At 49.6% G+C, this 22,005-nt stretch overlaps 3 protein-coding genes across 7 annotated transcripts in view; 1 reads left to right on the top strand and 2 right to left on the bottom strand.

Annotated features, from left to right (window-relative positions):
• Nucleotides 1-55: 55 nt before the first annotated feature.
• On the bottom strand, nt 56-4,346 carry DERL2 (derlin 2). The gene is made up of 7 exons (XM_039563014.1): nt 4,236-4,346; nt 3,818-3,883; nt 3,480-3,553; nt 2,958-3,051; nt 2,318-2,513; nt 1,691-1,781; nt 56-941 (listed from the first exon to the last, which is right to left on the bottom strand). The coding sequence occupies exons 1-7, from the start codon at nt 4,326-4,328 to the stop codon at nt 836-838; spliced, it is 720 nt and encodes a 239-aa protein (XP_039418948.1). The 5' UTR covers nt 4,329-4,346; the 3' UTR covers nt 56-835.
• Nucleotides 4,347-4,732: 386 nt separating this feature from the next.
• MIS12 (MIS12 kinetochore complex component) lies at nt 4,733-6,125 on the top strand. Its single transcript, XM_010402519.4, has one exon. It carries the CDS (start codon nt 4,918-4,920, stop codon nt 5,548-5,550), a length of 633 nt encoding a protein of 210 aa, XP_010400821.1. The 5' UTR covers nt 4,733-4,917; the 3' UTR covers nt 5,551-6,125.
• Nucleotides 6,126-11,929: 5,804 nt separating this feature from the next.
• The window catches only part of CAMKK1 (calcium/calmodulin dependent protein kinase kinase 1), a 94,627-nt gene continuing 84,551 nt past the window's right edge, over nt 11,930-22,005 (bottom strand). For 4 of the 5 annotated variants that reach the window (XM_039562761.1, XM_019287601.3, XM_019287600.3 and 1 more), the window contains exons 16-17: nt 19,666-19,713; nt 11,930-16,685 (exon numbers count right to left, since the gene is read on the bottom strand). In XM_039562761.1, the coding sequence (XP_039418695.1) occupies nt 16,613-16,685; nt 19,666-19,713 (121 nt within the window). In that variant the 3' untranslated portion in view covers nt 11,930-16,612. The remainder of the gene's footprint in view (nt 16,686-19,665; nt 19,714-22,005) is intronic. The other variant, XM_010402520.4, reaches the window with a different exon arrangement.

Raw genomic sequence — 22,005 nt, 5'->3', positions numbered from 1 at the left:
GCTTTTTCACCTGCTGCCTCAAGACTACAGGATTATACAGAGGATTAACCAAAAAGAATCCACAAGACATTTTATTCAACTCATCATCATTTGAGTCCTGACTCCAGACAAGTTTCCTTCCCTAGTGCTGCAGGTCATTCAGTAACAGCAGAGGGCACGTGGGGATGGGTGGATTTTGCAGGCACGCCTGTTTAACCACCAGTCTCAAAACTGGGCACCTGAACACACAGTCCTTGGGGGAAAAAACCACCAAAACGCAGCTTTGGCCTGCAGAACATTCCCAAAACCACAAACCCGACTGGCAAAATGAAAAGCTGCATTATGCTACATGTTGTATTCCTTGCAATTCAAAGACGACTGGAGACAGCAGCACCTCAGATCAAGAAACCTTTTGCCATTGAAATAGTGACTTGGCCTTTCAATCACCTTGTAGTTGTTTTATCCAAGAATAACAAAATGAGTTAAACCCCAAAAAGTTGGGTTTGTCCCCTGTAAAGTTTCCCATAGAGTTTCATGTATCAAATAACTTGAAAAAAATGCTTTAGAAACCACTTTAAACAAGTGTGGCCTTGTTAACTGAAGTTAACAGGAAATGGTTTCCAGTTTTAAATTTTTGGCTCCACTGGATTTAGATTATGTCCAGCACAATGAATTCCCTGATTGGGAAAGATGCTGGAAGTGTCTCAGGTGAGACTGCCATGTCATAAAGTGCTTGTATTCCAAACCATAGAGCTGTCAAAGAGTCCTCTCTGCGCTGGGGAAGGAGAGTCCCCACGTGGGACTGGATCCAGGCCAGTCTCTCCCAGGGGTGGCTGGGTTTTGGCACAAGCCCTGATTATCCCCCGAGGCGCTGCCCCTCTCCCCACGCAAATCCCCCTGGCCGCTCCTCTGGCAAGGGGTTGTAATTCGGGTCATCCTCCGGCGTGTCAAATATTGCTTTCCTGGAAAACACAAAGGATGGTCATCCTTTAAAAGACATGTTTCACAACAAGATCAAGACTGCTCACATGCTGCACATGGAACAGTGTCCTCCCTCAGTAACGCCTCGCCCAGGGAGTGGGATTTATGCGCAAGTCTTGCTCTCCAGTTTGGAACCACCAGGAAGGAGATCCCAAACCAAGACTGATGAGGTTCATCTTCTGCTATTTATGAGATAAATATTCTCTGACAGACATCTTCAGGAATGTCTGTGACTCTATGAAAATCCCTCAGAACCGTTCTGGGAGAGCACCACAGGGGATTAGAGCCTCCACACGAGGGACCTCAGTGGGAGCAGCACCACTCAATACTATAAACACTTGAGGGTTTTTTCCCAAAATTGTGAAGTGAGGATGACTTACAGAAGAAAAAAACCATTAGATATCTTACATATTATACCTCAGTCACTGTTCACACCCAGCAGGGGACACAGCTTTGGTGCCACTAAAAAAAGCTGTCAGCAAAGCCTGACAAGTGTTATCAGAGAAAGCAAAGGTAAAATCCTTTAGCTCTTCTCCCAGTTAAGTTGGTCCCCACTTACACAAATGCCAGCTCCTTCTTTGGCAACAGGAATTAAAGAAAAAGCAAATCCAGACTTCCCCCCAGTTCTGTCTCTGCCCAATTCACCAGAAGCTGATGTGACTGGATTGCAAAGAGTTTTCCAAACAAACACTCTCTCCATGTCTCTTCCAAAGCAGCCACCAATACTCACAGGACAGACGGTGTTCTCAGGAGCCTCCCACCACCAGGCTGATTGGGAAAGACATCCTCCAAGAAAAAATATATATGTCCAACAGCAATGCCTGGTATAGAAACAAAAGCCAAATGGTGATTTTTCAATACTTCCCCTTTATAGCTCTCAAATGCTTTACACTAGACTTTTCAGGAAAACAACACACATTGGTTCTTTCACAGAAAATATGATACAGAAATACAAAACCTAAGGAAGAAAGCTAACAGCAGATAAAAAGCTTAACTTACACTACAAGACATTAATACAGGGAAAACTCCTTGTCATTATTAAAAATACTGATGTTTTGGCTCTATTAGAGTTGATGAAATAGTAATATAAACTATTTTATTTCAGTAGACTGATGCTATGGCCAGACAATGCATCAGGGCTGATTCCAAGCAATAAAAAACCAAAACATCAGAAGCTCTTTCCATCCTTATCACAGCACAAAACATGCTACAATGGTTAGAAATCAGAAGAGCCTGGTATAAATATACCAGAAGAACACCAAGCACTAGGGTATTTAGCCCTTGGATTTATCCACATTTTCTGTTTCATGTAAAACATGAGGAGGAACAGATCCTCGTGACTGTTGCCATTGCTCACCCAGGAGATCCACAATGATGGAGTTCCCCAAAAGCAGTGAAAAGCCCATCAGTACCCAGGGTAGAAACGGGGCTTGGAAGATGAGGAGACCGAAGAAGTTCATGCGGACGTAGGGATTCCTGCGGCTCCAGATGTACACCAGCATGATGGTGAATGCCTGGCCCAGGAACACCAAGTTCACAAACAGCCCAAAAAGCTGGCATGGGTCGTTAAGGAAACACTTGTGAGGTCAAGAATTTCACATCTTAGTTTGTAATCCCATGTTTTCCACACAGCTGGTAACTTCACTTTCCCAGGTGCAAGTACACCAAACTACTGTCCATCAAATCCAACAGCTACAGCAGGATTCAGGGAACCTGCAGCATGAATAATCTCATTAAAGCATAAATTAATTCTTCATAGACAACCTGAGCATGATCCCACACTTGAGCAGTCCCCTGATAACCTCATTTCCATGATCAAGCAGAAAAAAACCTGAAAAACCAGCAATAATACCAAAGTATTCAAAACCACTCAAACAAATATCAGTACTCCTTGCACAACAAACTATGTTAAGGTAACAGTAGCAACACGGTTTCTGCTCTCATTCACACATCTTTAGCTTTACTAAAGGAGCTTGGAATTACAACAGAAAGGATACAGTCATTAAAAGTCCTCCAAAAAGGAACATAAATACAAAATCTGCCGTCCGACCCCGGAAAGAGCCTTCCTCGAGCATGCGGCAGTACCGGTATCTGAGGCCACAGGTCAGGAAAATTCCATTGCAAATGAGTTTAAAGACAGATCCAAGCACAAAACGATTCAATTCTACATCAGCTTAAAAGTTTTCTATCATTTTACTGCATCAATTGGCTCTTTCTGGATACTTCAGCAGAGAGGGCGACCCAGGAGACAAAAAAGCTACCTGGAATTTTCTCCTGCACCAGGTCAGCACCAAGCTGAAGGATCAGGCTTGTACACATTCTTAACACCACAAAAGTTAACTGGCAAAATTCTTCACCACTTAAGAAGGAGACCCCCTTGAAGGCCATTCATGACACCAAGGAAGTTGGCATTGCTGAATTCCCAGGAACTCAACTTTTCCTGTGTGCAGGTACAGCAACACTTCTGCACTCTGGAGCTCTGCTCACCGGGGGAACCAACACAACTTGGTGAAGGATACAAAAAGATCATGTTAAATAAAAAATTAAAGCCAACTGGTCCAAAGAATAAGTAGTTTGTGATTAACCTCCATATCTGGAAATAAGACAAATACAAGGACTTTAAACATGACAGCTTATTTTTATTGTCTAAAAAGATAAGCAAGTAACAGCGAAACCGAAATCCCCTTTACAGAAAACGAAACTAAGACCTATTTTAAGGTACAGTGGTCTGCACTCTGGCTTCAGTAGCTTTTAAAAAGTGTATTTCTAATACAAAAAGTACACTGTTTTGAGAAGACAAGCACTTACAAACTCTACAGCACAGTTTAAAACCTCCCGTGCTTCAAAACACACTTACTTGAAAGTGCTTAAATATTAACTCAGGGTTGAAATACAGCTGGAAGGGCGTGATAAGTTCTAATTGCTGAAAAAGAAGAGAACATTTTGAAAGGATCAATACAAGTGAAAAAAAATACACACCCAAACCAGCAACCCATTCCTGCGTGCCAAGAAGAGCCTAGCAAGTCCTCAATCAGCACTGTGAGTTTTCTGGCAAGTGGGAGACTCGATACAACACCTCTCTCACGTTGTTGTTGTTATTTATAAATACTTTGCACCTCCCCGGGGCCTATTTCGGGGATCCCCTCGCTCAGGGGCTCCTCGGGGCTCCAGACTCGGCTCTGGGCGGGGGCGATGCCTGAGGGCTCCCCTTCCACGGCTACCCCGCGCCCAGCCCCTCCCAATTCCCCTCACGACCTCCCTCCCGCGGCACTGACCACGGCGGCAGTGGTGAGGACGCAGGCGGTGGTGTAGGCCCGGGTCACGGGCGGCACCTGCAGGTACTCCTGCCGGAACGTCTGGTACGCCATCTTGGCGGCCCCGCCCCGCCCCGGCCCGCCCGCCGCCGCGCCTGCCGGGCACTCCGAGCTCCCATTGGCCGAACCGCAGCGCCCTCCCTCCGCTCTGCGCTCTCATTGGCCGAACCGCAGCGCCCTCCCTCCGCTCTGCGCTCTCATTGGCCGAACCGCTGCGCCCTCCCTCCGCTCTGCGCTCTCATTGGCCGAGTACGCAGCCCGCTGCCGCCGCTCCGCGCTCCCATTGGCCGCGCTGCCATGCCCTCCCAGCGCTCCGTGCTGTCATTGGCCGAGCGGCCGCGCTCTCCGGGCGCTTGGCCCGCCCGCCGAGGGACGGAGCGCTCGGTGACTGGGCGGTGCGGGTGCCCTGGAGGGCGCTGATTGGCTGCGGGCGGGGCTGCCCTGAGGCGGCGCTCGAGCGAGGCGGGAAAGCGGCGGCGGCGGCAGCGCTGGGCTCCGGCCCCGTCCTCGGCAGCGGCCCCGGGCCCGTGCTCGGCCCAGAACCCGAGCGGGAGGAGCGGCCCCGCTGCCTCGGGTAGCGCCGGGGAGCCCTGGGAGACCCGGCTTCCCCTCGCGGCTCGGCCGCCCCGGGCCCCCCGCCGCCATGTCGGTGGATCCCATGACCTACGAGACGCAGTTCTTCGGCTTCACGCCCCAGACGTGCATGCTGCGCGTCTACATCGCCTTCCAGGACTACCTCTTCGAAATGATGCTGGTGGTGGAGGGCGTGATGCTGAAGAAGCTGGACGGCATTCCCGGCTGCAAAGTCAGCCCTTCCCAGATCCGGAAATGCACTGAGAAATTCCTGCTCTTCATGAAGGAGCACTTCGATAAACTCTTCGCTAAAATGGAAGAAGTGCTGCTGCAGCTGGTGCTAAACATCCCTAAGAACGTGCTGCTGCCCGAGGACAGGGTGCAGGAGCAGTATCCCTACAGCAAGGAGGAATTCCAGGCGCTGCAGGATGAGCTGCAGCAGCTGCAGCAGCAGTGCCGGGCAGAGGCGGCCGCGGAGCAGGCGCTGCGAGCAGAGCTGGAGGAGCAGAAGGCTGTCAAGGCCGAGCTGGAGAAGATTTTGCAGTGTTTTGATGGGCTTGAGAACATCTGCAGGGAGCACGGGGCCGGCAACTTCAAGGAAAGCTTTGCCCTCCTGACACAGAGCTCTAAGAAACTGCAGGATGTGCTGAAGGAGGTTGAGGAGAAGAGCAAAAAAATGAAGCGGCATGATCAGTTAATGTAATGGAAATTCTGACAAGGCAACAGAGCTCATAGGGAGCTTGCTTAAAATTACAGAGGCTTATCTTTCCCTTACTACGCTCATCCTGCCTGGATCTGGACTAAGGACTGTTGAACTGTGCCAGTTTGCACCTCCCTAGGGCAGGAAGGGGAGAAAAGGCTGTAAAATGTAACTCAGATTGTTAACTTCCTAAGTTTTGGGTTGGATAACCGGGCTTTGAAAGTACCTTCCTGGCTACTGAATGTTACCTTTGAACACAATGTAGCACTTGCCCCTTTTAGGGGTTATTAAAACGAAGCCTCATTAAGAGTTTGCTTGTGTTTCTCAGCACAGCGCTGCTGCTCCACAGAGCAGAAGCCACTGGAGGAAATGAATAATTCCATCACTTTGCCTTACTTCACCTTATGTTGCTTTTTATATATTTGTTTGGGGTTTTTTTGTTGCCCAGCGTCCTTTTCCTACTAAATAGCAAAGTTCCTTTTATTAATGTTTAATCAGATTTTCCTGTAAAAATGTTATGAAGACTGATAAGCTCTTGTGTCTTAATTAAACTTATTCTATCCGTACTTAATTTAAAACCCCTGAGTCTGTGCATCTTTCCACTGCAGTTTTTTATCTCCTGTTTAGTCCTATCATTAAATGTCAATATTAATTTCTACTTTACTAGCATAGAAGCTTAGAAATCATTAACCCTGTGAATCATTTAGAGGTGACTGTAATAAAAAAAGTGTACTGAAAAGAGAAAACACAGTTTGGAATTCTTTCTTCCCTGAATTGAGACGAGTAAGATGTGAACAGTGTCAGCAGAGGGCACCAGCAGCCCGGCCCTGGGCTCGGCTCCACAGGAGGTTGGTCTATTTTCCAACTCGGTGTAACTTTCCTGGACACCAAGAATTACCGTGTTTCCTCAGATGAATCAGTTGTTTTATCCTTAATAAATAGGAGACACTTTTCCTGGGTGTTCTGTGCCAGGAGAGATCACACACAGACTTGCAGAAAGCTGGACCCTACTGAGTTATACACCCCAACGCTGTATTTTCCTTTAAAAAGGAATTATTCCCATTTTCACACTCCTCTCCCAGCCAGAGAGAGACAATTTCAGCACCAGGCCAGGGTTCTCCCCAGTGCCTCCTTCCCAGCTGGAGTGGGGAATGCTGGTCGTGAAGGTTGCCCTGGGCTGAGCCTGACCCACTCTGACCCCTGGCTCACATTTTGATGTGCTGCTGTGTCACCAGCCAGGGAAACGTGTCCACAACTAAATCTGAGACTGACCATCCCACCCTCCTGGTGTGGATTTAACCCACGCCAGCCTCGGGCCCTCCTGTGATTGCCTCTTCCCACCTGCTCCCAGAAATGCCATCCTGCCACATATGCTCCTGGCACTCCAGTCACCATAATGAAATATTTTACTATAAACTGTATCCTGATGCTCCAGAAAGCTGTGCAGGAACAGTGCCCTCGGGCAGCAAGCTGTGGCACCTCAGGGAATCATGGAATTCTTTGGCTTGGAAAAGCCCCCTGAGCATCGAGCCCAGCAGTTCCCCCAGCACTGCCATGGCCACCACTCACCGTGTCCACAGCTGCTGGATCCAGCGGTATTGGTGAGGCATTCCCAACCCCAAATCACATCCATGTGTTTTTGGGGTCTCTGGAGGCTCAGACCCCGAGTCCATCCCCACTGGCCTCTCCATCTGTCCTTGTCCCACTCTCCTCAGGCTCCCATCGCTCCCAAAGGCAGATCCAGCGTGTCCATGGCCATGGCCCAGGTCCCACTGGTGACAAGGCAGGCACAGACAGGGTAGCACCAGGCTGCTGCAGGAGCAGGGCCTTGGAAAGGAGGGGGAGAATTTCCAGATGGATGATTATAATGTTCATTTTCTCCCAATACTTGCATGGAGCTGGAATATTCAGAGCCTCAGGCTGGGAGCAAGGTACTTCCTAATACCCAATGTAAAAACTGTAACCAGCTGTTGGTAAAACATTTCCAAGAGACTTTTGCAGGAGAAAGAGCCTTGCTGTCAAGCACTTGGTCCAATGAACACCCCAGCAGCAGAACTGAGGTGTGAGGGGGACGAAGCCACTGGTTTTCCTACTGGGATAATGCCCTCCTGGGAGCCCTGAGGATCCGTGGGACCCCTGGCAGCTGGATACTCCATCAGATGGGGAATGGCCTTGAGCCCCTCTACAGCTCCTGGGACTATCAGACTTCCAGCAAAACTCACCCCTGGGAAAAAAAGCATGTTCAGGCTGTGAGGAGGAGGATGTGCAGATGATTTGCAGGCCCTGTGCATGGAGAGGGGTCAGGTGAAGCAGGGGAGGTGCTGGCCCTGTGTCCCAGGGGTGCTGGTTTGCCCTGCAAACCCCCGGGGGTTCAGTTCCCTATATAAGGAGAAAACAGAAGATTTAAACTAAGAAATTTTTGGCAGCATTCACAGGCAGTTGGAGCACACAGTGCAGCCCTCCTTGACTTAGACACTGAATAATGGTGTAATTAGCAGCTGTTAATAAGCCCACACCTGGCAAAATGCCGGGGGGGAGGAGGGGGTTGCCATATGCCTCCTCATTAAAAGCATTAATTACAGGCAGGAAATGCTGGTGGCAGCCACATGCTTTAATTGCTTCACCTCAAGCTGGTGGTGGGTCAGCTCCTGCCTTTGCCATCCCACAGTGGCTCAGGGTTCCCATCCCTGTCCTCATCCCACAGCAAGGCTGAAGGGACCAAGAGGGCAGGGAAAAACGATACTTTTTCATTCTAATAACAAAAAAAACTCCTCTTGTGGCAAAAAATTTTCTTCCATGGGGATTTTGGCTGGCACAAAGCGAGCAAGAGCATCCCCCATCCTGAAACAACCCCGTGGAAACTCCAAATAAAAAATAAGAGATGGAGAGAGAGAGAGCCAGGCACTGTGAGTTATTCCAGCTGGTGAGTGCAGCAGCTCTTCCCTAATGTGTTTGCACATCACACACCATAAAACGGGATGGGAGTGAACACTCCGAGTCCTCGGTGGGATTTCCGGAGAGCTGCCCTGGTGCTGCCTCCCCTGTACCCCAGGCCTGGCAATAAAATAAATGGGGCACAGAAAATGGGCATTCAGCTCCCATTAGTGGCAAAACATTGGTTTACTCAAGCAAAGAAACTCGGTCAGGGCTTGGCTGTTGATGGCTCCTGGCCGTGTTTGCTGGACCTCCCTGGAAATTGCTTTAGAAAAGAACATGGTAAATGGCTTTTTCCTACTCAAGGAGGAGAAAATGGAAAAGCTGGAAATGTCTGGCAACAAAGGAATCACTTTCACATGTGAGATTATTTTTTTCCCCCTAATTAAACCATAGGAGAGAGGGAATGAGATTAAAGAGGTTCTGCTGGAGGGAGGCCTTGGAGACAGCTGTGCTTGGTGTGGAGCAGCACAGACAACAATAAAGGGTGAAGTTTATGATTCTCCTTTGCTGGGGACTGGAAAAACGATGTCCCTCACATGCCCTACATGGCTTTGGCTGCTTCCCTGGCTGTTCATCCTGCCCTGCATCCGTCTCACCTCTGCTGCAGTTGGGTTTGGGTTGGAAGGGACCTTAAAGATCATCTATTCCCTGCGATGAGCAGAGACACCTTTTACTAGACTAGGTTGCTACAAAATCATTGTAGGAATTTTATTTCAACTTGAAGAGGGATAAAAAAAAAATAAATAAACCGAGCAAACAACCTAAAAAAATAACATTGAGGCAAGATGGAGCCTTTGGAGGTCAATCCACTGGATGGATCCTGCCAGGTGAAACTGAACACTTGGAAGCCAATGGTCCCACAGCTATGACCCCTCTGCTTGGTGTCTTTGTAGCTCTAATTAATTCTGTCCCCTTCCCAGGCAGCCATACCTCCCAGTGCTGTGCTGCTGGGGATTCTCTTACCTCTGATTTCCCTGTAGAAAGGAAATCCTCCTGCTGCTTTGTCTGCTTATCCCTCCTGGGCTCTTAATACTCCCACTTACACAATTCAGAATATTATTCCCTCCTGTCACCTTAATTTCTAATAATTAGTATTTGGTGTAACACTACAGCAGACAGCAGCTCTTAATGAATATTATAATAAGCACTAAATTATAATTTACCGCCCTAGAAATCCATTTTGATACATAGCCCACTTAAAAGAAAATTAGGGGGAGCAGCTTTCAAGCCTGGCTGGATCCAACCCCAAAAGGAGTCCCCAGCATGATCCTAAGTGACCATGAGCTCCAGGAGCATTTACTGGCCTGGGACATGTCACTGCCCACGTGGGGGCTGGATGTGCCATCGTGGCAGTGACGTGACCTCACCGGAACACGGCATTCCCAGGGAACCAGCAATTATCTGGCCTCAGCATTTTATTCACTCCCTGACAAAATGCTGGGGTATGAATCCATCTGGAGGGGGCAACAGCATCAATCCAGGCAAAGTGCTTGTGCAGTAAGGAACCCTCGATGTCCCCATTTCCAACCTCAGCCTCTGCCGGTCCCTGTTATGGAGCTGTTTGCCTTCCTTTTGTGGTGGTGGTTGCCAGGAATTTATTTATCCATCAATTAACAGATGGGTTTGGCACTGGCAGCAACTGAGGCCCATTGTGTGTTTGGGCAGAACACAGAATCCCAGAATGGTTTGGGTGGAAGGGATTTTAAGCTCATCCAGTCCCACCCCCTGCCATGGGCAGGGACACCTTCCACTACCCAGGTTGCTCCAAGCCCCATCCAGCCTGGCCTTGGACACTTCCAGGGATCCAGGGGCAGCCACAGCTTCTCTGGGCACCCTGTGCCAGGACCTCACCAACCTCACAGGAGAGAGATCAGATCCTAAGCATTGTGTAATACAGAAGCAATGAAGGAGAATTTCTTTGGGATTTTTATGCAGAAATATGGGAAAAGTCTGGTGAAGAACCATGGGTGTCAGCATGATTTTCACTGCACATGCTGGGAGGTGCAGTGATGATGCCACAGTGCTGGGGCCAGGACACCAGCCTGGCATCAGCCCTTTGTGCTGTCAGAGCCCTGCCCGCCTCAGGGAGCACCCAAACGGCTCAGCCCGCAGGGTGCTCATGGCCAGAAAGCCTCCAAGTGAAAATGGCAGCTCAGCCCACTGCAGTGAAGTGTTCCCCAGAGCAAGTGGCACAGCAGGAAGGATCCTTTGTGCCACCAGTGTCCACCATGGCCTCCAGAGACAAAGGGAGGTGGGGTTGCCCCATCTCTGGGGAGCTCTCCTGAGTTGGCTGTCGAGGGCCAGCAAGAGGTTTCTGTTAGCAGCGCACCAGCCTCTGCAGAGCCTCAGTTCTAAAGAAATCAGCATTTCCTAAGGAGCTCTCATGGTGCTCCCCCTGCTCTGCTTTTGACTGGGATGGGGCTCCTTTCTTCCCAAGAGCTGGCACTTGCTGGCTTTGGATTCAGGATGGGAATGCTGTGGATCACACGGGGGTGCTTTGGCCACTGCTGAGCAGGGCTTGCCCTCCTCCAGGACTCTGCAGTGTCCCACGGGACAATGCACGTTTTCCACTGGGAAGGGAGGGAGGAGTGCTGAAGATGGAGGCAAAGAAGGCTTGAAACACCTGTCTCTGTCCTTGTTTGTGAGGTGACCACCCACCCTCTGGAAAGGGATGAGGGTATTTCTACACTGCCTTTTCCCATTAAGAGATTTGAAAAAACTTTTTATTGTGCCCCACAGTTCTGGCCCAATAGCCCAACCCTGCCCTCTGGCAGTGGGAAGCCATTCCCCATTGTCCTGTCACTCCAGGCCCTTGTCCAAAGTCTCTCTCCAGCTCTGTTGAAGCCCCTTTAGGCACTGGAAGGGGCTCTAAGGTCTTGCTGGAGCCTTCTCTTCTCCAGGCTGAGCAACCCCAACTCTCTCAGCCTTACAACATCACTGTCAGGGCTGAGGCAGACGCCTTCACCTTTTTTAAAATCTTTTTCTGCAATATAAAAATGAGAGGAGCTTGGTGCCCTCTGGCTGCCTCTCCTGGAGGAAGATGCCTGGAGCAGGGCAGGCTCAGCCAGTCCCATCCCATGGCACCAGCTGAGCCCAGGATTTGCAGGGGTTTCCACAGCAGTGCCAAGTGAGCTCCAACCCAGGCCAGCCCCAGCCCCTCTGTGAAGGAAATTGCACTTTTCTTTGGAAGCAAATGGAATGAAGGCAAGACAGCTTCACCAGCCCCATTGCAGCAGGAGGCTGGAATAGCTGGGGATGTGTCACCTGAGCACGACAGACCCCTGAGCTTCTTCATCCAGGAAAAGCCCAGCATGGAAAGGGTGATGAAAGGAATCCCTCCAAGCCCCTCTCTGCTGCAGCTACAGCACAGAGAGGGGTGGAGCCGCAGAGAAAGCTCAAGAGCCAGCAGTCAGTGCTGCCTTAGGAACTGCACTTACACCCAGGGTCATCTCTGTGGAATTTATTGTCATTTTCTCATCAGTTCTACAGTACAAAAGCATGCAAAAAATAGCCTCTCTCTTCATGGTACATATTTACAGTGCAACAGCCACGTGCTGTCACAGTACTGAGTGCATTTACATCATGCTGGAATCATAGCAGAGCACATACAGGGGCAGAGGTTCAACATCAAGTGCAACGAGAGACTGAAATACCAACAGAACAGGCCTAGAAATCAGAAAGAGCAGCAAAATTACGGCACAGAGGATCTGTATTATACCCTCAAGAGTTGCAATTCATGTCTTCTTGAATTTACACCATTTTTTGGGAACGCTTTGATTGATGGGATGGAGGGTCTGGGCTCTGCCAGCAGCAGCTCTGAGTGTACATGGCTTTTCTTCAGGAAGGGAAGGAGCAAGGCAGCGACTGATGAGCTGCTTTCCTTCCCTCATCCCATGGAAGGCTGCATTCAGAGCAACAGGGTCATGGCATAATCCAGGTTAATTCAGCCTGGGAGGGACTCGAGCCAAGCATGGACTTGTGTAGGAGGATCTGGCCCAGAAAGGAATGCCTTGCACTGCTTTGCTCAGCAAACTCCACTGCAAATGGGCCCTGCTAAAGCAGAGAAGTTTGGCACCTAAACCAAGGTCTATTTCCACACAAACCCTCCACGCTCTCCTTTCCAGTCTCTCTGCTGCACACCAGAAGTGCTCGGGCTCTGTGGCATTCCCCAGCACAGCCCTCCTGCCTTGGGAAATTTACTGAGATCCCCAACCCTGGGGGAGCCTGGGCCTCTAAGGGGCTGGAACAAAGCCCCTGGGCCTCTAAGGGGCTGGAACAAAGCCCCTGGGCTGGTGGGACAAAGCTCCTGGGGTTTTTGGGTAAGATGGGAGGGAAAGCACTGAGCTGGGGAGAGCAAATGAGCTCCCAGCCACACACCACAAATGGAGAAATTCCCCCATGGCAGCGCTGCCGATGGCTTCAGGATGCAGAATTGTGCTGAGGGAACATGAAATTTCTCTCAGCAGCTCCTCCTTGCAAGTCTGGCAATAAATAAGGAATGAAATCCCACCCTGGAAGTCATGTTATGGAGCCACAGTTTGTTTTGCATGGAGCAGCAACACTGTCCCCCACCAGGCTCCCTCTGCTTGCAGCCCTACACAAAGTCAGCTTTCCCACCAGCAGCCCTGATGCTGAAAACCTCATCTGTTTGCAAGTGTGACATTCACAGCAGCACATTCCTGCCCAAAGGGTTAAAGACATGGACTGGGCATTCCTCAGTGCAGGACAGAAGAGACTTGACCAGGAATTTTACTTAGTAGTACCCCCCAAAACCAAAGGCCTAGTGCCATTAACTGAGCAAGACAAAGAAATCTATCTCCTGGAGACCAAAGAGATGTGCTATTCCCCCAAATGAGAAATTCCTTTCAAGGAAATCATCCTCAAGCTGGAAGAGTCTGGAAAACTTGACCAGATGCAATGGTGCTCCCTGGGACTCTGAGCCCAGCTAACACAGGCCAGAGCATCCCACTGCTCCAGAACAGCACAGGTGAGGATTTGGAGGGGAAAAACACAGGGCACACACCAAAGCATGAGTGTGCCACGGCAGCTCTGCTCGCTGCTCTGCAGAGCCCACACTGAACCCCATCCCCTCCATCACAGAGAGGAGCAGACAAATATTTACCCATCCAGCTAAAGAGAATGATTTCCCTCAAGAGCTAAAAGCGCTGCCTTGCCAGGGATGTTTATTCTCAGATAAATCCCCTCTCTTCAGTCTCTTCCTTTCTTCAGAGCAGAACCAGCATTGCTCTGAGCTGCTCTAACGTGCACATAAACAAGCAAGGATTTCCTTGCAGCTGAGTGAGAAGTAGAGCCTATTTCTGCCTTTCTCCTGCTGCCAGGGCACCTTCTTCATCTCATTTCATGCAAGTTTTCAGGCTGCTGTTTGTGACACGAGCTCAGAGCTCAGCTGCACAACTCAAGGGGTTGGTACTTGGACCTGTGGGAACAGCTCCAGAGGGATTTGTTTTAGCTGAAAGGACAAATATTTCAGAGGAGATTTTGAGATAATCATAAAAAACATCCATTCCCCTCCAAAAGTGAAGCGATGGATTTAGGTACCACTAAAGAAACATGAGATGGAGTTCATTTATGACGTTTGGTTGCATTAATTGAGGCTGAGAACAGCCTTCCTGCAGCCTTGCCCCACCAGCTCCCATCCCCTGGGCATCACTAAAATAACCCCAACTGCCTGGATTAGCAAATTATTCTTGCCACAGATTAAAAATACAATAACTAACCCCATGTTTGCACTCTTAGAGCTCTTTGAGTGCAACCCAGGTATTGCTTAGACTTCAGAAGTTCCACAGGGATCAGGATTACCAGAACTCCCTTTTCTGCCTGGGGTAGGGCAGGTTCCTGAGATGTGTCCTTGTTCCAAGGTCACTCCCTGGCCCTGTCCTGGGGACACCAGATGGAGAAAGTAGTTTTTTTCCACAAACTGGAGGACAATTTGCCCAGCTTGGCTTGCTCCTGTGCAGCAGGAGCTGGTGGCACCCCAGCACAGACCAGTTTATATCCAGAGACTGTCACATCCACAGGCAGTGGTTCCACCTGGACAATCTTTCCCATTTGCAAACCCCCCTGTGCTTTCAGAATTTTCACTCCCTACCTCTGGGTACTTAAATCTTAATTGCAAGGCAGCAGGATCCAAGCAGAAGGTGCTGTCTCTCAGGCTGGGGGAAGCATCAGGGCATGCCCCTGGTGCAGGACCAGGTTCCTCAGCAGATGCTGAGCTCACAGCTGGTGCAGACACAAACAGGCAGGATTTAGCACCTGGAGGCAGCAGTGCAGAGCTCAGGCCCACAGCAGTAACCTTTACAGGATCCAACAGCAGTGCCAGCTTTCAGCATTAAAGGCCTCCTTCATTAAAGGCAGAAGCTGCAATGTTATTTCCCATTTTGCGAATATTTACAGGTGAGAGGAGAGGAAGAGCCCAGGCTGGTGACTGCTGGGCATCCCACTGAGGTGGCTGAGGATGAGTGAGGGGAGGTGACAGGCTGGGGACAGACAAAAAGCACTGGCAGCAAAGCCCAGCTATGAAATGTTGGGAACCACCAAATTGGATTGCAGCAAACAGAACAGGAACACCAGGATATACCAGTCACTACCAACAGCCCTCGTACACGTGTCCCCCTGCACAAAAAATGAGGGAACAAAGTCCCAAGTCCTCAGGATTAACCTAAAAACAGACACTAAGATGATTATGTAGGAACCAAATTTAATCATGTCCTTTCTTTAAGTACTATAAAATAAGATTCCAATCCCACTGGCTTCCCAGGGGCATGTTCAGACACCACAAAGCTCAAGGGAAAATAATGACACATATTTTGACAGATGGATGTCACTGGTTTTTACTTTCTGAATGGAAGAGTGAAATTCCTGATTATTCACACAGTCTTTACAGTCAACAGCCACAGAAATGGCTGTATTTGCCTTTTTGCATTTGCCTTTTTAAGTGCAATCTCTTACCTGTTGTCAAACTGTTGAGATGAAGCTTCTAACCCCAAGTTTAGAAGCAATCTATGGATAAAATAGCAGCATCAGCCCATGCATAAAAATAAAATCAAAAATTAAAGCCTTTAAAAAAAAAAAATCAAAAGATCAAGTTGGGAACTTGTGCTCTGTAGCTTTCCAAAATCCCTCCACGAACATTTTCCATCCTAGGAACCTCTCCCAGTTTGGGTCATTTTCAGGAAATTAAAGTTTAAAAGCATCAGGTACACAAGAAACGAGTAAAGAGAAGGAATTGAAATAAAATAAAGCCCCAAACCTGCCACTCTTTTCAGCTGGAGAACAAGGCCCATGGGTGCAGGACTGGGTGCAGCTGATGGGGGTGCATTCCCAGCTCTTTAGGAAGTGCAGCCCTGGCAGATGTCCCTGGAGCACTAAGCTGTTGTATGCAGCAACATATCCCCATGCTCCAGAGCTCTGTGACACTCCAAGGCTCATTGCACATCCAGGGAATCCTCTGCTTTACAGCACTACCCTGACTAAAGCCATAGCTGGGGGCAGGACTGAGACTGTGCAAAACTGAGGAGTAAGAGGAAAAGGGAAGAAAGAGAAAGAAAAAGGCATAGGGAGGGACAGTGTTCACTCCAGCAGCAAGATCTCATCCTCACTGATACCCATAGGCATTTTGCCATTGACTCCACACCAGGAGCAGGACTCCTGATGGACACAAGTACTTTACCTGTGCATTAAATAAAACAGTTGCCCTCTGACACAAAACCTGGCTCCAATGCCATTTTTTTCTTCCTGATGCTTGAAGTAGAGAACGCAAAAACGCAAGGACAAAGTGTCCGGGGGAAAAGGACCCTTGAGACAAACGAACCCCCATTCCTCAGCCAAGACCCCTGACAGAGCCCCGAGGTGAAGCACGAGTGGAGAGCAAGGCACACGCACGGAGGAGCCACGGACACCTTGCCCAAGGAGCCGCAGGGCTCGCTCTGCTCCTCGGCGCTGCTCTGATCCTCCTGCCTGGCTTTCTGGCTTGGTCCGTTTCAGGTGGGTTTGTCTGGTTCTGGTTTTGCTGTGCAGGCCCCGGGCTGGGTGATGAGGGCGATGTGACACCACGATGGGCACGGCGGCGGCGGCTCGTGCGCGGCCTGCCCGCGGCAGCCGGGCGGCCTCAGGACGCGGCCTCGTCCTCGCACACGTCCGGCAGCTCCGGGTCCCTGGCTGCTTCTCTGCTCCCTTGTGTTCTACAGGGGTGGCAAGGAAACAAAGAGATTGTAGGCACAGAGCAAGGCAGGGGGTGTTTCTTCCAACCCAGGGCAGCAATATCAACAGGGAATAGCAATGGACCAGCAATGAACCAGCTGGTTGTGCGGGTACCATGTAAACACCTCAGCAGTATCCCAGCACGATGCCCTGCAGTGATGTGCAGCTTGTGCCTGGACACCTGCTTGGCCTTTGCATCCAAAAACTGAGCTTTCCGCTTCCCTGAATGCCCTTCTCCATGAGGAGGCATCTGGTTCTAGGGGAAAGTCTTGCAGACCAGCAGCATGGTTTCCAAATTACCTAGTTTGTATTCAGAGAGTTCTGGCTTGCTCTACTTTAATCTGATTTTTTTATAAAAATCAGAGCGATGGGTTGATCCCACAACTGCTTCTCCAGAGCCCCACTGTAAATGGCAGTAAAACGAAATGTTTCTACCAGAACCCAGTTTGTCCTACACAAAAACTGTGTGATTTCAGTTTCTGTGAGTTTGCCTGGTCCCCAAAACAGCAGTTCCCAAAACCTGAGAGCAGCAGCCCTAGAATCTCAGCCAAGGTAACTTACTTGCATTGCACATACACCACGATAATTTCAGCCTTTTCCTCCTACTCCTAACTTTTGATGTTTTCTCATGTAGAAGGCTTGAGCTGCAACACCTCGAGGAGCAACACCTCCGCCCAGCCCAGCCACCCCCAGACTGCATGTGACTGTGACTGGATGGAGAAAAGGGGACACCTGCAGGTGCCACCCACAGCAGAAACAGATTGCAGGCAGATGACTTCACCTAAAACACCCATTTCTCCACCATAAAAATATCCACACACACAAAGGAGGCGATCATCTCCAAGCAGTTGTGTCTCCCAGGTGTCCAGCCTCACGCCAGTCTGGCTGGATCACAGAATCATGGAATGGTTTGGGTTGGAAGGAGACCTTGAAGATCATCTTGTTCCATCCCCTGCCATGGGCAGGGACACCTTCCACTATCCCAGGCTGCTCTGAGCCCTGTCCAACCTGGCCTTGGACACTTCCAGGGATGGGGCAGCCTGTGCCCAGTGCATTCTGTGGAACCTGCATGGACAAGCCAGCTGGGCAGTGGAGTGTCAGTGCAGCTGCATGTGCCTGGAGCACGCAGTGTTTGGGGGGTGTGGGCTGGGGGCTCTGGGGGTATTTCCTGGCTGGGAACAACACAAACTACACACAGGTCTAACCTGATTTTTGAAGAAACCAGAAATGATCAAAAATCATGTTCCCTTCTCCCGTCACTTCAGCAAAGCCCTGCAATAAACCTGACCTTGAACCTATGGACCATTTCCCTGCAGGGGAGGCTGAGGAACAGCCCTGTCTTCAGTGCCTGTCACCCCCTCTTCAAATGATTGATCACCTCATTTAGCAGCACAGGCTCTGTTCTGTGGCAGCTCAGCACAGACCGGCTCCCTGCCTGGCACATCCTGCTGATCCTGCTCCTGTCAGGGATATTCAATGCTGTCCCACCACTCCAAGCAGCCTCTCCTCTCCAAACACCCCATGTCAGGGTGAGAGGACCCTCACGGTGGCAAACACCACCCAAAAAGCTGGGGCTGCCTGTGAAGCAGCAGAGATCCAGTACCAGAGCTCCATGTCTGCACAGGAGCCTGGCTCGTGCTGTGAGGCCTGAGGCTGGATGGGAACCTCCAGTAAATAACTCTTGGTAAGAAATAAGGCTCTATTTCCCCCACATTTTTTAAGCCACAGGGCAGCAAAGCCTGATCTGTGCAATTACCCAGGAGAGTAGGTGGCTGTCACCCACAGCAGCTGTGGGGGGTCACAGCCACTGGGCATTCACACGTGTTTCGTGTCCAGCAAGGAATGAGCCTCCCCGCACTGCCCTCCCAAACACAGGAGCACAGGACAGGGATGGTGTGGGACAACCTACACAGCACCAACACACAGCCCTGGCAAGTGCTTCATTCCTCCACTGAGTCCCCATTCAAGGCAACAATCTGCCCTCATCCAGGCTGCTGAAGTCCCTTCCTCCCTGTGGAAAATGCAGCAGCAGGAGGCGGTGGCACCAGCTGTCCCCGCCGGCGCCACGTCAGTCCCCGTCTGCCTCCGCCTGCCTTCTCCTGGCTATTTTTGGAGAATTTCTGCAGGTCTTTCCTCACTCAGAGCAGGCAACATCCTGGCTCTGGCTCATCCATTTGTCTCAGAGCAATAAACCAGGCCAGGCAGAGTCTCCAGAGTGCTGGAGCTGCTCCCAAAGGTATTTAGAGATGTGTGGTTGTTTTCCAGTCTCTCAGTCCAGATCTTCCCAGCCTGGCTGGAGGCTGTGTCCTGCCTAACCACTGGATCCTAGGGCTTCCACTGAGCTGTCTGTAAGCAGCTGATCATGGTTTTAATTAATGTTATTTTGTTATTTAACAGAATTAACTGGACCAACACTTCCTAGAAGGGTCTGTGCAAGTGGTTGGACAAGTGACCATGTTTTGATGAAATCCTGGCTGAGGTGGGGTGGGGGTGGTCACATGGAGCAACCAATTTTGGTCTGCCCAGAGCCCTCCCAGCACTGCACCAGAGGCAGAAGCACAATGGAGTGGTGGAGCATCTGGAGCAGAGATGGCTCCAGCCCTTTCTTTTGCATAAGCACTAAATATTAAACTCAAATTACAAAGCTCAGCCTTTCCCACATTCTGTAGCTATTCCCTCTACAAATGTGGGGCGGAGCACCAGCTCCTGCTGAAACCCAACTGGCTTTTTTCACCCCTCCCTCCCTAAAAGCAGCTGAAATGACAAAGAATCACAAATAGAAATAATAGTGAAAAGCATACATAAACATTAGTCATCACACACCCAGAATGACTGCAGGAAAACTGCTCCTATAGGAAGGAAGGATGGACCCAAATGCTCTCACTACCACACAAATCACACAGGCTGAGGAGCGGACACAGGTTTCTACAGCACCCAGGGGAAGCACAGACATGGAATTACCTTAAAGATGGATGCAAATATACAGATGTGTTTAAGAGGAATCTGTCCCTGAGAGCAAAACAATGAGACAAAGAAAGAAAGTGATCATGAAGACAATGGCAGCAGGTGAAGGAGCTTGTATTTCTATGCCTAACCAGCCTAGAGAGCAGAGCAGAATGAGGATGGAACATCAGCCACGTTCACCTGAAGGACAGATGAGGACAGCACTGGTACAAACCCACTCCAGCCCCTACCACTGCTGAAAGCTCCAGGTGGCTTCCAGCACACTGCTGCTGTCCAGCTGTGCTTCCCTGGGCCATGTCACTTGGCACCTCTGGGCTTTTGTGTCCTATCAGCACCTCTGCAATGGGGCAGAGCCACAGGAGCACTGGGCCCCTCACTGGAGGGACCTGCTGATGGTGGCTCATTCCAGAGGAAAGTTCTTGGTCCTGTGAGGATACCTACCTGCAGTGGGGCATGGCTCTTCTGACAAAACATGCAGTTCTCTCTTTGGGAGAAGCTGTTTGTGCTTGGAGACCTGGGCCAGCCACTTTATTTACCTCCTTTTCCCCCTTGGCTTCCTTGTGCCTAACCTATATGGATAATACGGCCCTAAGGGCAATGACAGCCCTTTTGGTCTCTTTTTGGGAAGGCTGGAAACAGGGTAGGCTTTTTAAACACCAACTGATCCCCCATAGAGGAGCTGACAACCACATTTCATCAACAGTAATAGCAGCCATAATGGGAAAGTAAATTGGGTCTGTCAAAACATAGCAATTAATTTGATAGGTAGTAGTTGCAATAAATGAGAGCAAAAAAATGTGGTGAAGCCAGGGCTGACTCAATTAGGAGAAATGTGGAGCAGGCAGAAGAAATGCAGCAAACACTGTTACCAGAAACCCAGAACTTAGCTGTGAATGCTGAACTGGGCTTAAAAAATTCTTTGGAGCTGGAAAATTAGAAAAGATCAGTCGCTTCTGCAGCCACTATTAATGATGGGTTTGAACCTGGCCATGGTCTGCAGGATCTGTAAGACTCCATGAATCACTGCCTCTCCTGGGGATCCTGCATGAAAGGCAGGATCCAGTGACACCTGGCCACTGCCCAGCTGCCAGGGTGAGGTGACAGCTGGCAGCACTCACACCATTCTAGGTGTGCAAAACAAGGACTGCTAAATGGGGCATCTTCATTTTAGTTCCCCTCCACCTGCTGAGTGCCTGTGCTGAACATCTGCCTTTTAAATTGCTCAGTGCTGATAAACAGAGCAATAAAAAACAGCCAGAGAGGATTCGCTTCTTCCAGGTCTAAAGAGTGCTAAAAAAGCTTTCTCTCCTCCCAGTATTAACTTAAGAACTGTTTCATATCAGTGGTGTCTTAATGGTGTCCTCTAAAGGCAGGGACAGGAAAGCCTCCTGCCACCACAGACATCTGCACAGAGCGTTTCCAGGAACAGAGCCCAGTAGGTAATGCAGGGAGAAAGTAAAAAAAGATTCAGCCACATGATTTAGTTTCCTCCTCTCCAAATCCCTAAGAGTCAGCTTGAAGGACAGCTCCATTTTAGGAGTCATCAATTAGGCATCAAATACCAGAAAGCTCTGGTACCAGAGCTCAGCTCAGCTGCCAGAGGATTTCCTACAGAATATAGCCTCAGAAATGGCACAGATGTAAGATGCTTGAAGCAGCAGTGAGTGGGGCTCTGGCAATTTCACATGCAGCCTAATTAAATAAATGGAATGTGAAACTGCAGTATTCTAATTGCTTTCCTTTTTTCTTCCATACAAGTTATTTCCTACCTACAACGAGAAGGAGATGCAATATTACAAAAGCTGACTTATGTCCCTCTAAAGACACTGCCACAGGGGAGGAGGAGCTCTGTGGAGGAGAGCTTGGGAGCGTGTGGCTCATTTCTTGCTCAGCTCCTCATGGGCAGCCACATGTTCAGAGCACAGTGATGGCTGCAGGCACTGCTTTTCTGGCATGTCCCCCTTTTGGGGTCCCTGTCCAGCTACAAGGGTGATGGACAGGCAGAAACTCTACAGAGCCTTACTACTTCAATATTATCTGCTCCTGCAAGATCCTAAAAACTTACAGAAATCCAGACTCACTTGAAACTTATTTTAACTAACACAGCTCTATTCATAACATTGGCACTGATGTTAAACTTTATATGTGTACTAAGGGTGGTTTTTCTAGGGAACAACCCACTATGAATTAAGAAGTGGATGAGCTTGGTGTCTACTCTGTTTGCCCCTGTGGAAATAACACTGTCATCAAGAGATAACTCACTGAGCAATGAACATTTCCCATTTAGCCACGGTTCACTGGAAATTAATGTCATTAGATCCAAGACATCTATTTAAA

This window comes from Corvus cornix, chromosome 19, assembly GCF_000738735.6.
Source record: "Corvus cornix cornix isolate S_Up_H32 chromosome 19, ASM73873v5, whole genome shotgun sequence".
In the NCBI taxonomy this organism is placed as follows: domain Eukaryota; kingdom Metazoa; phylum Chordata; class Aves; order Passeriformes; family Corvidae; genus Corvus; species Corvus cornix.
The sequence above is the reverse complement of the archived record's forward strand: the minus strand, read 5'-3'. Positions and strand labels throughout refer to the sequence as shown.